At 43.0% G+C, this 14,651-nt stretch overlaps 2 protein-coding genes across 3 annotated transcripts; both read left to right on the top strand.

Annotated features, from left to right (window-relative positions):
• The first annotated feature begins 1,269 nt into the window (after positions 1–1,269).
• Positions 1,270–5,595, top strand: p2ry8 (P2Y receptor family member 8). The gene is made up of 3 exons (XM_084023090.1): positions 1,270–1,373; positions 2,794–3,158; positions 3,881–5,595. The coding sequence occupies exons 2-3, from the start codon at positions 2,866–2,868 to the stop codon at positions 4,608–4,610; spliced, it is 1,023 nt and encodes a 340-aa protein (XP_083879216.1). The 5' UTR covers positions 1,270–1,373; positions 2,794–2,865; the 3' UTR covers positions 4,611–5,595.
• Positions 5,596–6,171: 576 nt separating this feature from the next.
• On the top strand, positions 6,172–13,252 carry LOC311021853 (putative bifunctional dTTP/UTP pyrophosphatase/methyltransferase protein). 2 transcript variants are annotated; one of them, XM_084022693.1, is made up of 15 exons: positions 6,172–6,241; positions 7,509–7,626; positions 8,284–8,415; positions 8,503–8,550; positions 8,633–8,697; positions 8,779–8,843; positions 9,088–9,196; positions 9,530–9,815; positions 9,887–10,099; positions 11,092–11,254; positions 11,331–11,524; positions 11,612–11,735; positions 11,816–11,956; positions 12,058–12,180; positions 12,716–13,252. In XM_084022693.1, exons 2-15 carry the CDS (start codon positions 7,534–7,536, stop codon positions 12,919–12,921), a joined length of 1,962 nt encoding a protein of 653 aa, XP_083878819.1. In that variant the 5' UTR covers positions 6,172–6,241; positions 7,509–7,533; the 3' UTR covers positions 12,922–13,252. The 2 variants fall into 2 exon arrangements, with proteins under 2 accessions (XP_083878819.1, XP_083878818.1); XM_084022692.1 differs by lacking the exon at positions 6,172–6,241 and having other exon boundaries at positions 7,232–7,626.
• The last annotated feature ends 1,399 nt before the right edge of the window (positions 13,253–14,651 follow it).

Genomic DNA, 14,651 nt, shown 5'->3' with positions numbered 1-14,651 from the left:
GACTCAGCATTTATCTGCAGCTTTTCAACTCATAGTAAAACGTAAATAAAAAGGCAGATATGAGTCAGTCACAGTTGTATGAATACACACAAAGTATCTTAGTATTAGTGGGTGTAACAGTGCAAAATACACCAGGATGCAACCGTCCGGTTCTGAAAAGTGAAGCCAGGCTGGAGTGCCGGAAACCTGCATTCTCTCTGCTGGCCACCAGGGGGCGACTCCTCTCTGGTTGTATAGAAGTCTATGAGAAAATGGTCCTACTTCTCTCTGCTGGCCACCAGGGGGCGACTCCTCTCTGGTTGTATAGAAGTCCATGAGAAAATGGTCCTACTTCTCTCTGCTGGCCACCAGGGGGCGACTCCTCTCTGGTTGTATAGAAGTCTATGAGAAAATGGTCCTACTTCTCTCTTGATGTATTATCTCAGTAAACATTGTAAACATGAGTTTATGGTCTCAATCTCTAGTTTCAAGTCTTCTTCAATCCAGCATGATGTTCATTTAGTACATTATGGTCCATTTAGAGTCCACCAGACCAGGAAGCAGGGGATGCTTTAGGGGCCGGGGCTTACCTGCTGATTGACAGGTCGCTAACAATGCTAGTTAGCTACTAAGACAACTTTAACACTAAGCTGTAAAGTTGACCTTGAATTATGGAAGCTAACTGATAGATCCAGATCCACTAGGTTGCTGCTCTGGGGGGGGGCAGAAGGGAAAGCAGAAGTATCATAATCAGGGGGAAGCTGACAGTATAAGTATACATTGCCACAACCAAACAAGCGTGGGTTGACGTCTGGATCTGGTGTCCTCATTGAACAAAAAAAACTTTCCTTTAGTAAATACATTTGTGAGTGTGACCCTTTGGAGTGTGACTCTTGTTGAATGGAACCTTTCTGCTCTGTGATCCAGATCGGTTCTGAACACCTTTTTTCTTCAGGATTTGCATTCATGTCGCAGGTTCCACTCCGACACTCTCGGTCTGGGTTTTCCCTCTCAATCACAGCAGTGATGTGACGGACGATAATGGCGTGATGAAGTGAAAGTGGTGACCTCTGACACGTCAGGCAGAGGCTTCATCAGAGAGACGACTCACAAACCACAAGAGGAACGGCTTAAACGTGTGTGTGTGTTCCCTCTACCGTAACAGCGTGGGGAGTTTCAGACATGCATGTCCCAGATTGGATCTACTGTGCGGCTGTTAGTGGCAGTTGGTAGGATGAAGATTGTCACATGATTCATTTCCTCTCTCTCTCTCTCTCTCTCTCTCTCTCTGGCAGTGTAAAAATGTTAAATCTCATTTCCTCAGCAGTGACAGTATCTGTGCCCTCATCTGCCACCGACACTCGTCTCGTCTCGTCTCGTCTCCGTTCTCGCAGGTGAGTCTTTCGACCTTTAATTCACCAGAGAAATAACGACATTAGTTGTTTTATTTTGAATGTGCTCAGTGAGAAAAGGGGAAAAGATTTTTTTAAAAATTGAATTTATTTCATTTTTTTGGTTTGTTTTTAACACACAAACACAAACAACGCCCAAATTAATCTGACAAATCGAAAAAAGTGGCACATTAGTAAGAGTAAAGAAACAAAGACTTAACTATGTTGTAAACTATAGAAAATACATATTTAAAGAGATGCGTGGTTACAAAAACAACAACAACAAAAACATGTGTAAGCAGAGAGGATGGGAAATACTATATCATACATAATAACAAACTTCTTTTTTCCCCCTTTTAAAAAAAAGAAAAGTCATTAAAACCCCCAAAAATCTCAGTTTTGCTGATTATCTTAATTGCAACAAAATTCGTTTTTATGATGAGAGGGTGGGAGGATGAGAAACTGTTCTCGATCCTCCCCGTCTGGTACTTTCCATTGCAAAACGTGAAAACGATGTTGCGTCAGGGATGTTTCTGTAGATTTCCCCATCATTTCTTTCGTGTGAACTCTCACTACCACCAACATTGTGTGTGAAAGAAAGTGTGTGTTATTCCTTAGACAGTAACTTCTCTGAAGCTGTAATTATCCGTTGGCAGCTGCTGTTTCACCACGGTGACGGTTGGCACCGTTCACCACACATCGAGCGAGTCCTTTTCCTGTTCAACAACAGCACAGCGACCATGGAGATGTGATAACAATGCGTGTGTGTTTTCACACCTTCCAGATCAATCAGCTCTGCACACTCACATTCACACACTTTGCTTTTCTTGCAGCGTCTTTTGTTTTTCTGCTTTTTTTTAAGTCTAATATCAAGTAGAAGTGCAGATACTTGTGTTCAAAAAGAAAGTACAGGCTATGAAAAACACTCAGGATTCATGATTCAAGATTTGTTGAATGTCACGCACGGTTGCAGTGATTCACCGCGAGCATCCGTTCACCGCGAGCACCTTCGTCTCGGTTGCAAACTCAACTTTTTGAAAAACAAGGAGTTGCAAATAAAAAAAAAAGGTTAAATTAAATGAAATAAAATAAAACGATTAAATATAAATAGCAATACAATTAAGAGCTTGTAAAAATTGTTAGAAATAAAAGTATAAAGTAAAAAAAAGGATCCCTATGAAGGATACTGGCTGCTTTTTTTTTTGCAAAGCTAACTGAATCTCACACCATAATAATAATAATAATAACAATAATTAAATAACATTAAAACTAATGTAACAAGCCTGTTTTGAAAATGTGAGGAGTAGAAAGTACAGATATTGTTTTTAAAAAGTAGGGAGAAAAAACAAAAAAGTACAAGATACCTGACATTCTACCTAAGTAATGAAGTATTTGAATGTACACGACGCTGCTTTATTTCCAGGAAAACAAACTGCAGCACCGGTTGTGAAACCACAGGTGAATCCGCTCACAGGTGACGCCCTCCCATCCAGTCATGACGGGGAACTCCAGCAGCCCGAAGCTCGACAACGCCACCATGTCGCTGTTTCTCTACGTGAACACCACCGTGGCCATCTCCGTCGTCTACGTGATCGTCACCGCCGTCAATCTGGTGGGCAACGGCCTCTCCATGTGGCTGCTGGTGTTCCGCACCTCGCCCAAGACGCCCTCCATCATCTTCATGATCAACCTCACCCTCACCGACCTGGCCCTCGGCGCCGCGCTGCCCTTCCAGATCCACTACCAGCTCCACGGCTACCACTGGACCCTCGGGCCCCGGATGTGCAGGTGTGTGGATTCATAAACACTGTAATAGTACATAGATTATCACTACTTGTTGTCATTAATCAACTTAATTTCTTGTAAACATTACAACTTGTATGCCTCGTTGATCGGGGGCTCATACTTCTTGAATTTGAACATCATTTCTGGATTATTTATATTATATTTACTATAAGAAATAATCAGATGAAACATAATCTGACTACTTTGGGTCAAAGCTACCGAGGACATTTGTTTGGAAACCATTTAAATTTTTGTTTGTGTTCCCAGTCAAAAGTGACGGGAAGATTGGACTTGTGTACAAAGGAAATTATCCCAAAATATCATTTGAAAATTTGAATTTGAATCTGACCCCTTTGCTACATGTTGCCCCCCCTTCTCTCCCCTATCTCTCTATCTAATGTCTCTGTCTTCTAAAATCTGTCTGTGTCTTTTCTTACCTTTCCAGTCTTTATGCTAAGCTAAGTTAGCTTTCTATTAAACGCCCATATAAGGGAGTGATTATTGTTTATACTTGCCGAAATAGAGAAAACAGTAGGACTATTCCGCTTGTATTTGTATAACAAACTTTCAACTTATTATTGCATTTTAGTTAATTAAGGCCTATACGTTATTTATCTATTGAAATTATGATGTAGGAAGAAGTAATATCTTGTTATGAATTTGATTGTTCGGTTGTTACCATTCATTGAAAATGGCCTAACCAGTGCTCCTCTTCCTCCTGGCAGCGTCATGACCCTGGTCTTCTACACCAACATGTACTGCTCCATCCTCACCATGATGGCCATCGGCATCGACCGCTACCTGGGCATCGCCCGGCCCATGATGTTCCGGCAGGCCCGGGTCAAGAAGTCCGTGGCGGTCTGCAGCTGCCTCCTCATGTGGGGCTTGGTGCTGAGCGTGCTGAGCCCGCTGATGACCACCGACCTGACCTTTGACATCCCCCAGCTCGGCATCACCACGTGCTTCGACGTGCTGAAGAGAGACATGCTGCCGTCGCTGTCCGCCTGGGCGGCCTTCCTCTTCGCCATGGTCTTCGTCCTCTTCCTCCTGCCCTTCTGCGTCACCACCTTCTGCTACGTCGGCGTCATACGCAAGCTGAGCCGCGACTCCAAGACGGCGCAGAAGAAGCGTGCCATCCGCCTGGCCTTCGTCGTCCTCCTGGCCTTCACCGTCTGCTTCGCGCCCAGCAGCATCCTCCTGTTGGCTCACACCGTGCTGAGGCTCTTCTACCAGCGCTCGCTCTACGTGGCCTACAAGCTCGCCCTCTGCTTCAGCTGCCTGAACAGCTGCCTCGACCCCTTCATTTACTACTTCGCCTCCAAGGACTTCAGGCACAAGCTGAGGCAGATCATGAGGCTGCATAGCCTGAGCAGCGCCGACTCCATGAGGATGGAGTACAAGGAGTTTGCACACGGCACGTTGAGGGAACCCAGCAAGGTGTCTTTGATGCAGTAGAGAGAGAAATGAGAGTGAAATGAGAGTAAAAGGGACATGGAGGAAGTGAGAGGGGCATCAACAATCCTTTTACTTCAGGTTTTTTTTTTTGTATAAGAGCACATGAGACAGCAGCTGTGTCTTTAAGTGTCATTATTCTTTCATTTCCTCACATCTTAAAGTGGCAGTAACATTTCCATCTATTTAATTGTCTTTTAAGTTGCTATCTATCAAAGAGTGAGTTAAAACAATGGTGATTGGTCATGTAACCCACTGATGAAAGTGCTTGAACTCACTGCTTTGCCCAGAAATAGGATTTTACGTCAGTCAGCAGAATTGGAAATCTGTATTTCCAACTGCAGGTGCAGCCAACAGCAAGAGAAAGAAGACCATTCGACTTCCAGTCCAATAAAAAGAAACAACAAACTAATGGAAGTGAAGAAGAAAGTCATCAAGAAGCAAACTGACGCCAACGAGGGAAAACCACAGACCTCCTTTCAATGTGGAGCATTTGAAGGTATCACGCAGATGAGAGACATCGCCTGCATTTCCGTCTACCGCCAGAGAGGCCGCTAGAAGCAGCAATCTCAAATCTTACAGACTGACACTTTAAAAATGTGTTTTTAAAGGATGTAAAAACATTTATTGTGTTTTAATATCTGCCACGTAATGTTGTTTTTTTTTGCCAGAATACGTAGCGTGCACAAGTCCAAATACAATGTGAATAAAACGTCTGTGTTATGTATAAGCCTTCTCTGAAATGACCTCAGTGCTTATCATGTTAACGTATGTAAATGTGTTAAACAGTGAACTATCGATTGTATAGTGAACCTTTTTGACTTTTAGATTTTCTATGTTTTTTACCTTTACACAAATAAATGTATTATAATAGGAGGTAGTGGTTGAAGTATAGTTTTTTCATTATATGTGAACATATGTGATAGCATTTAATTTTGTATGTGGATTTTATAACATAACCTTAAATAAACATTTCTGTGTATCTCCACCAGATACGTTTTGTGACTAAAGAAGAGACTGCAAACATCTTATCAGCTGTGATATCAGCTCTAATCTTTTGTAAAAGGGCGTAATTCATCTGTGTCGATGTCTGTTTCTTCATCAGTCTCTCTTTTCTTCCTGGTATAAGCCACATCCTCCCTTTTTGTTCAGTCAGTGTGTCAAAACAATGAAAAACTTACTCAAAATATTGACTTAATATCATTAAATAATGAGCTAATGTTGTATGTCATGTTTTTGAGATACTAAGTCATTACTTTAAGAAAGTTTCGCTTTTTTTGAGATACTAAGTCATTACTTTAAGAAAGTTTCTTATTTTTTGAGATACTAAGTCATTACTTTGAGAAAGTTTTTCTTTTTTTTTTTTACAGTGTCAGAAATGTGCTTCCATAGTATTTAGGTTAAATTCCATTTTACGTTTAAAATAGTGTAAACATCATTATTTAGTTCAAGTACAGAGGATACCTTTTTTTCTCTCTTTTCCCCCATGAAAACAGGCGTACGTCTTACGCAACCTTTGGACCCGCCCTCGTTCTGAAACGTCATCACGTACGCGTCGTCACGTCGGTGGTCCTAGCGTAGCGAGCTGAGCGGGGCTAGCAAGCAGCTGTGTGTCAGTTTCCCGACTGGAGCAGGTGAGAGAGACGGTTTTATCTGCTGTGATGAAACTACGAAGCCCCGCGAACGTGTTTATGTTTTAATTAACGTGTTAACTTTCAATGACAACTCGCTAAGCAAACATTACGGCGTGTTAGCGTGTTAGCTGCTAGCTAGCATGACGTTTATTTCAGAATAACGTTAGCGGAGTTGTGTAGTTGTGTTAGCGTAACTTCTTAACTTACGTTAACTACGTTAGTAGCGTATGTTCGGAGCATATTAATTAAATAACGTGACTATACTGAAGAAGCCGTGTGTTTACGACAGTAAACACGTTGACGTTAGCTTTAACTTTACTTAGATAAAACTTTATGCGTGTTTTTAAGCATTATTCCATTACGTGTTTGTGAGAAATGTTGGTAAAGAATCTAAAGATTACTTCTATTATAGTTTAGTCCATAAATCTTGAGAAGAAACAGTATATTACAATATCAGAACACGGGGTTATGTGCTTGTTGTGTCCAAACAGTAAACATGCAGTTTAAAGTGATTTAAATCAAATGCATGTAATTAACGTCCCAGCACTGACAGCAGCTCATTATGTCTTTTTTTTAAGTGTGAGAAATGTTGGCTGCAACTAACCATAACTTTTATTATAGTTTAGTCCTCAAACCTTAAGAAAAGAAAAAGTGCATTACAATATCAGAACACAGGCTAATGTGCTTGTTGTGTCCAAAACCCTAAATATGCAGTTTAATGTGATTTAAATCAAAGTAAAGCAGCAAATACTCACATCGTCAAACTTATACTATGATATTTTTGTCCTTGTTGAATAACGTGTTTAATTGGTTGTCGAAATAGATAATCCATTTTTTTACGTTAGTAAATAAACCTGTATGCATGTAATTAATGTCCCAGCACAGACAGCACATTGTCTTTTTTTAAGTGTGAGAAATGTTGGCTGCAACTAACGATAACTTTTATTATAGTTTAGTCCACAAATCTTAAGAAAAGAAAAAGTATATTACAATATCAGAACACAGGATAATGTGCTTGTTGTGTCCAAACAGTAAAGATGTAGTTTAAAGTGATTTAAATCAAAGTAAAGCAGCAAATCCTCACATTGTGAATCATTGGTATTTTTTTTTTTCCTTGTCAGCAATTTAAACCATCAGGAAAAATGATCATACTCAAATTGTTACCCAGGTTTATGCTTCAGGTACTAAATGTAAAATCGTTACTGTACCTCCTCCGCAGAAGTTAACTAGGCCACGTTGTAATGTTCATCTGTGTTGGTGACCTTAGGGGCGACGAGACCAGAGAGGCCACCATGGTGCTGAACCCGGTCCTCTCCAAGCTTACCGGTAAACTGGTGGTGCTGGCCAGTTCTTCCCCGAGGAGACTGGAGATCCTCAGCAACGCGGTACGTAAAAAACTCCTAGGTATATTCTGTGTATTCTTCTGTGAATTAAACATGTTAAGCTCTTCTTGTTTTTCTTATATCTTTGGGTCCCATGCGATTAGAGAGCTGTCACGTCCGTTCAGATAAGTTACAGATGATTTGTCACCTCTCTTTTCTTTTTGTTTTCTCTGATAAGAGTGTCAGTGATAATGAACATAATGACAATGAGGATTTTATTTATACCTAGAAGCTGTGGCTGCTCCGTATGGACAAAATATCTCGATATTTAAGACAAATGTCTTGATAACGATACTATGATTTCACACATATTAAAAACATATTTTATTGAACACATCAGACTATCACACTGCCTTTCTTTGCACCAGAAAAGTTATATCGTCCATGTCTTTGCTTTTTGCAATATTAATATCGTGCATGTTTATATCTAGATATAGATACGATAACGATATATATCGTTCATCCCTACTAGACACCGATGCAGTGACCAATATTAGCAGGTATACGTGTAAACATCTATTTGTCCTTCAAAAGTAACAAGCAATTGTTGTACAGAAGTATGTAAAAAGTATGTAAAAGGATGATTTGGTATTTGAAGTATTGATTTTGGCTTCTAATCCGAGTATAATTTGGCTTTTCCCCCTCGCTCCTACATTGCAGGGCTTACGGTTCGAGGTGGTGCCGTCCTGGTTTAAAGAAACTCTAGACAAGGGACTTTTCAAAGCTCCTCATGAGTATGCTGTGGAGAACGCCATACAGAAAGCCCTGGAGGTGGCCAGGAGGATGCCCTTTGTGAGTTCAGATCCTTGTGTATCATATGTATAAATATCCATGTTGAATTAGTTACTGATGACATATTGGGCGTTTAATTTGCTTTAGAAACACCTGAAGACTCCGGACATAGTCATCGGAGCAGACACTATTGTGGTAAGAGACTTTACAGTGTTTGTATCGGCATGCTCTCTGCTATATACGGTACGTTGTATGATTTTTCTTATCATCTCCACAGACTGTAGATGACACGATTCTGGAGAAGCCAGTGGACAAAGAGGACGCTTACAGGATGCTGTCGAGGTGAGTGATTAGAAACTTTAGACACTTCATTACAAACGGAGCTTGTTTACAGTTTTTCTTTGTCCTGTTTTTTTCTTCCAGCTTGAGTGGCAAAGAGCACAGCGTCTTCACCGGCGTAGCTATCGTCCTCTGCCACGAGGAGGAAAGTAAGTCACCGGCGATAATGGTAGCTCAGAGATACAGATTGATCACTGTACACCGAATGGCTTACTTCTGAGAAACCTGTGAGCACGTCCGAGATTCAAAGTGGTGATTCTTGGTGGTTAAACTCAGCTTTACAGATTAGTCGATCAACTGACGTTGAGTCGACTTTTCTTTGCCCTAGTTTTCTGTAGAAAGTTGATGAAGCAGGTTTGAACACTACCTTGTTACCCTCCCTATCGCCTCCAGACGAAGAAGTGGATTACCAGTTGATTACCTTCTACGAAGAAACAAAGGTGAAGTTTGCTGACCTCTCCGAAAAGATGCTGTGGGAGTACATCGACAGCGGTGAGCCCATGTGAGTGTGAACATTTGAACTTTCACATATTCAATAACTATTGATTTCTCCTGGTGTAGTAACACGACCTCCGTGGGAGTCAACGGGCCCCTTTTTATGGACCTGTGGCGTTTTTTGGACTTTGCCTGAAATGTCTCACTTGACTCTGTAGATCTGTTTGCCTTGGCTCTAACTTGTGTCCTGAGTCAGCGGGGGGGGGGGGGGGGGTAAAGGTCAGCGGTTGTGTTGTTTGGTTTGCTGCGGCATTCGAGGAAGTAAAAAAGTAGAATGGGAAAACCCTGTTTGTGTTTCTGTGTTAATGTGCGTGTGTGTGTGCGTGTGTGTGTGTGTCAGGGACAAGGCCGGTGGTTACGGTATCCAGGCTCTCGGCGGGATGCTGGTGGAGTACGTTCACGGGGACTTCCTAAATGTTGTGGGGTTCCCCCTGAACCACTTCTGCAAACAGCTAGACCTTATTTACAACCACTGCATCTCCTCCTCTGAGCCGCCACCCAGCGGCTCGGTGCTCACTCGGACCTCACCGGATGGTCGCTGCTCCTCGGTCAAACACACATCCAGCAAGCGGGCGAATCATACGCAGCAGACCCAGAACCACAGCCCAGCCAGCCCCCTCCATAAGGTTTGTTTTTTATCACCCGCATGAACACGTTACCTTGTTGGCGTTATTTATCATAAAGTCTCACCTTGTAGGTGGAAAGGAAGGGCAGTGAAGTGAATGAGAGTTCCTGGACGCTGGTCAACAGCCTGTCTAAACACACCGGTGATGAGAATACAGCATTTCCACTGATGGCCAGCAGAGGGCAGGCGATGGAGCTCAACGTGACGGAGCAGGAGGACGGTGACCCGGGAAAAGAAGAGCTGCAGCGGATCATTGATCTGATGGATGGATTCAAAGCCTCCAAGGTATAATAAGAGCTGAGTATTCCTATGAAGGTGTACGTGATGTGCTTTTAACACAATCATTGTAGTCGTTTCTAGGGGTGTGAATCTTTGGCTTCACAGCGATTAACGATACAGTAGTTGGCGATTCGATTCAAGGATAATTTATTTTTTGTAACGATTCGATTCAGTAACTTGTAACCAAAATTTTATATCCATGAAATAAACATGCAATAATGCGAGTGAGACTATCTGTATTCTTCTGAAAGGGGAAAAAATAAACAGACCACAGAATTACTTATTTAACATATTTATTCTATAAAAAAGTAGTCTTGCATAATATTTTATGCTGAATACAAAAATGTAATGCTCAGTTATTTTTAACATTTTTCAATAGACTACATGCTGGCAGGGGAGAGAGTGTCTTAAACGTATTAAAACATTAATCATAATTAAGAATTACGATTCATACGATTTAACACATTTATTGATTATTGGTGAAGCCAAAACGCTTCATTCTATTTATTTATTTTAGCAGATGGATTTAGTTGAATCGATAGGACTGACAATCCATTCATCGATTAATTGAATGAATCGTTACACCTCTAGTAGTTTCCCCTTTTTAGATGCAGCAAAGTGTTTAGTTCACTTTAAAGGGACAGTTCACCCAGTTCTCTTCACCTGTAGTCATATTTAGATTGTTTTGGTGTTGCCGTAGAATTGTCTTCACCCAAAAACAATACATTCTGAAAAAAACTCAACAGCAAGGACTATGTCCTAAGTACAATAGGTACATTTGTCAAAAGAAGGAAACGAAGAAACCACAACATATCATTGCCGGTAAAGTAAGAGCTAAAAATAGAACAAGTGTTAGATCCTCTTCTGAGTAAAGTAGTAGCTGTTCAGCAAAGACATACCTTAAGAGCAGCAGTGCTATGATCGGCAGTCTAAAATCTCTTGTTGCATTTCTGGCATGAATCTGAGTTTCTCGTGTATCTGTTCCCAACCCGATGCAGGTTCTGTTCACCGCCTCCAAGCTGTGTGTGTTTGACGTGCTGCAGCGCCGCCCGGGGCTGGAAGCGGCCCAGGTGGCCCAGGAGGTGGAAGCCTCGGTGAAGGGCACCGAGCGCCTGCTGGAAGCCTGCGTGTCTCTGGGACTGTTGAAGAGCAAGCAGAGGAGTGAGTCAGCACTTTCAAGAGAGGGAGACTTAAAAACCAACCTCTTCCACGTGTTAACGCCGCCTCTCTCTCACAGCGAGCCAGAAGGCCGTGTACGAGAACAGCGATCTGGCGACGCGTTTCCTGCCGTCGGACGCCCCTTGCTCGCTGCGTGGCCACATCCAGCGCTGCGACGACACGGCCTGGCCTCTCTTCTCCCACCTGGAGGCGGCCGTGCTGGAGGGAGCCAGTCAGCGCCACAAGGCCGAGACGCCCGAGGATGCGTTTCAGGTGGTCATCGCCGTGTTTAACCTCAGATAAGATTCATAGAGGAAAGTAAAAGGTATTTTAAAGGCTTTCTTTTGTTTCCATTTAAAGGACAACAGTCCAGAAGTCAAACTGAGATTCATGAACGCCATGCACGACGTCGCTAAAGTTACAGGGAAAGCCGTAGCAACGGCCTTTGACCTCTCCAGTTTTAAAACGGCCTGTGACCTCGGCGGTAAGAGAGCAGAGGTTTCAAATGATCTCCTTAAAGAGTAAATCATTCTTTGACACATCATCTCCCCCCTCCTTTCCCAGGATGCACTGGTGCCATGGCCTACGAGCTGGCTGAAGTCCACCCCGGCTTGTCCGTGACGGTGTTTGACTTGCCGGCCGTCGTTGAGATGAGCGACCGTTTTCTTCCTCCACACGCAGACAACAGGGTTTCCTTCGTAGCGGGTCAGTTCAGGTCAAATTCAGCCTCCACTGTTGATGTTGGAGCTGACTGAAGCCGCCTCACATGTCAAAGTTAGCATCTCACGTCGTCTCCGTGTGAACAGGAGACTTCTTTAAAGACGAGCTGCCCACAGCCGACCTGTACGTCCTCGCCAGAATCCTCCACGACTGCACCGACGAGAAAGCACATCTCCTTCTGAGGAAGATCGCTGCTGCGTGCACGCCAGGTAAAAACACTCTTTTTATTTAGATTTCAGACACAATCCTCTGTTTATTCCTATTTAAATGCATCAGTTATCAGATTACATTAAGTGTCCCAAACACCCAGAAATGAATTCATGCCTAACATTTGTTTGAAGCTATAAAAGACAAGACATTTGTAAAATGATCCCAACTTTATGGGCAACAATGTGTTTATGATTTCTACGTTTTCTCAGTTCAGTTCTCAGATTGAATTGATAAATATCAGAAATATATCTATCAAATATCATATTTTGAAGATCAGCTGCTGCTTCAGTTGTGGCGTCAGTAACCTGCTGACATCGTCAGATTTTAAAAGGTGATTTCAGAATCAGCTTTATGTCACAGACTTAAACTTTGGCAAGAAGCCAACAAACCAACTAGATTTCTTCCCCTTCTTTCCCTTTTATTATTATCTTCCTTAAAGAAAAGGAATGCTAGGGAATGAGGGATCCCCCCCCCAAACTGTTGTTGTGTAACGTATATCTGCAAACAAACCATGCGCTTGCATCACGCCGCCAGGCTGTGGACTCCTGCTGAGCGAGATCTTCCTGGCTGAGGACCGGAGCGGGCCGAGTCGCGGGCTGCTCCAGGCCCTCAGCATGGGCGAGGGGAAGCAGCGGAGCGCCGCCGAGTACGCTCTGCTCCTGAAGAGCCACGGCTTCCTGTCGGCACGCATCACACACACGGACAACCTCCTGGACGCCATGCTCTGCATCAAAGCGTGAACTCAACAACACTTTGAAGGGCCATACTGTAGGTAACCCCCCCTACAACCAGGAACCAAAGGTCAGGGATGTTTTGTGGGGGACGTGATAGTCTGTAACGCAGCCTCTGTGAACCAGGATGTGTGATGGATGGACAGCAGCTCGCCCACTGAGCGGAGAGAGAGAGAGAGAGAGGACTGGCAGCCAGTAGGATTTGGGGAAACACGCACATGTGGTTCACACTACGAACTTCCTCGATGCTTTTTATTTCCATTAAAATGACGTATCTGAATGATTCACACCGACGCTCGTGGTTTCCATTCTTTACTTTGTTCAGTTTTGAAGAAATAATGAAATCCTTTCATTTCCAGAGTATCTATCTTCCGACTTAACGCTGGTGATGTCATGATATTACTGGTCGGCACTATCTGATGAAGCATGCGTCATATTTTGTTTTCCAGGAACAATAAAACATTGGATTTTGATATAAAAACATGAAATTGATTGTATTAAAGAACATGTGCGGCTTATGTTGTTAAATAGGTGAACAATGTGATTTAAAAGGATTGAAAGGGAATTTTTAAAATGTCTGCTCAACTTTAGGTTAAAGTAGTAATACCACAATAGATAATACCAAAATTAAGGACGTAAAAGTTCATACGTATTATCAGGAAGAGTACTCAGGATGGACTTTTTCAGAATGTTTTGAGCCAATGAGCCAATCTGAAAACGTATTATAAGTGCATTAATTTTACCTTCAAGGATACAGTTTGGTAAAACAATCTTTCTGTGATGTCCATTCATGATTCTTGTTTGTCTTTTTACATTTATTTTCCTTTATTATATTCATAGAACATAAATATGTGATCATTCATCAAACTCAACTCTTTAGATTACACTTTTGTTCATGTGCGAGACAAAAACAGGTGAATTCCTTACTAGATTTTCTGCCTGGAGGAAGAAATAGTCCTGAAGTTGCTGGGTGTTTTAACTCATCTCTTCTGTAATCAGTGCTGCGGTGCAGCGGAGTCACCGTCTCACCGACATCATCGGTCCGGTGTGACGTCCTGTGCGTTACGGTGGTCCCGCCTCCCTCCGTATCGCCCTCGTTCGACCTGGTCATCCTCGGTCGAACCTTCAGCCGGTTCTTGTCCACTTCTCTGTCGGCCAGCAGGAAGCCGAAGATACCCGGGGGCAGGCCTACCATCCTGCAGGGGGGGGGGGGGGGGGGGGGGGGGTGTTGTTTACACGAAACAACAACACAGGCCCGTCCGAACTACAACAGCAATCTTGACTCCTTCCGTACCTTTCACAATAAAAGCCCTTAACATATAATCCTCAGGTGATTTGTGTCCCGCCGTTCTGGTGTTGGACGGGGAATCCGGTGCAGCTGTGGAGCGCGGATGATGAAGACGGTGGTGATGATGATGATGATGATGAATGGCCCGGCGGCTCGCCACCATCATGTCTACTGCTGTGCGCTCTGACCCTGTTTTGCGATATCCATGCCTAAAACGTGCCTACAATTTCTGAAGAGAAATAATATCGGCATTATAATTATTATGACTATGATGACTTTTCATAATGTTGTTGGTGCCCTACGCACAGCGCGTGATGCGCGTGGTGGGAGCGGCGGCGCTGACTGGGGGAGACATGTGGCTGCAGTGTTAACGTTAAAACAAGTTCATTTGTATTTGACAGCGTGCTATTATTGCAGCAGGGTTCCTTTATTCCTCGTGGTGCTTCCCAGA

Source organism: Eutrigla gurnardus (genome assembly GCF_963514095.1).
Source record: "Eutrigla gurnardus genome assembly, chromosome: 12".
NCBI classification, from domain to species: Eukaryota; Metazoa; Chordata; class Actinopteri; order Perciformes; family Triglidae; genus Eutrigla; species Eutrigla gurnardus.
Note: the sequence above shows the minus strand (reverse complement) of the source record. Positions and strands in the feature narration are given on the sequence as shown.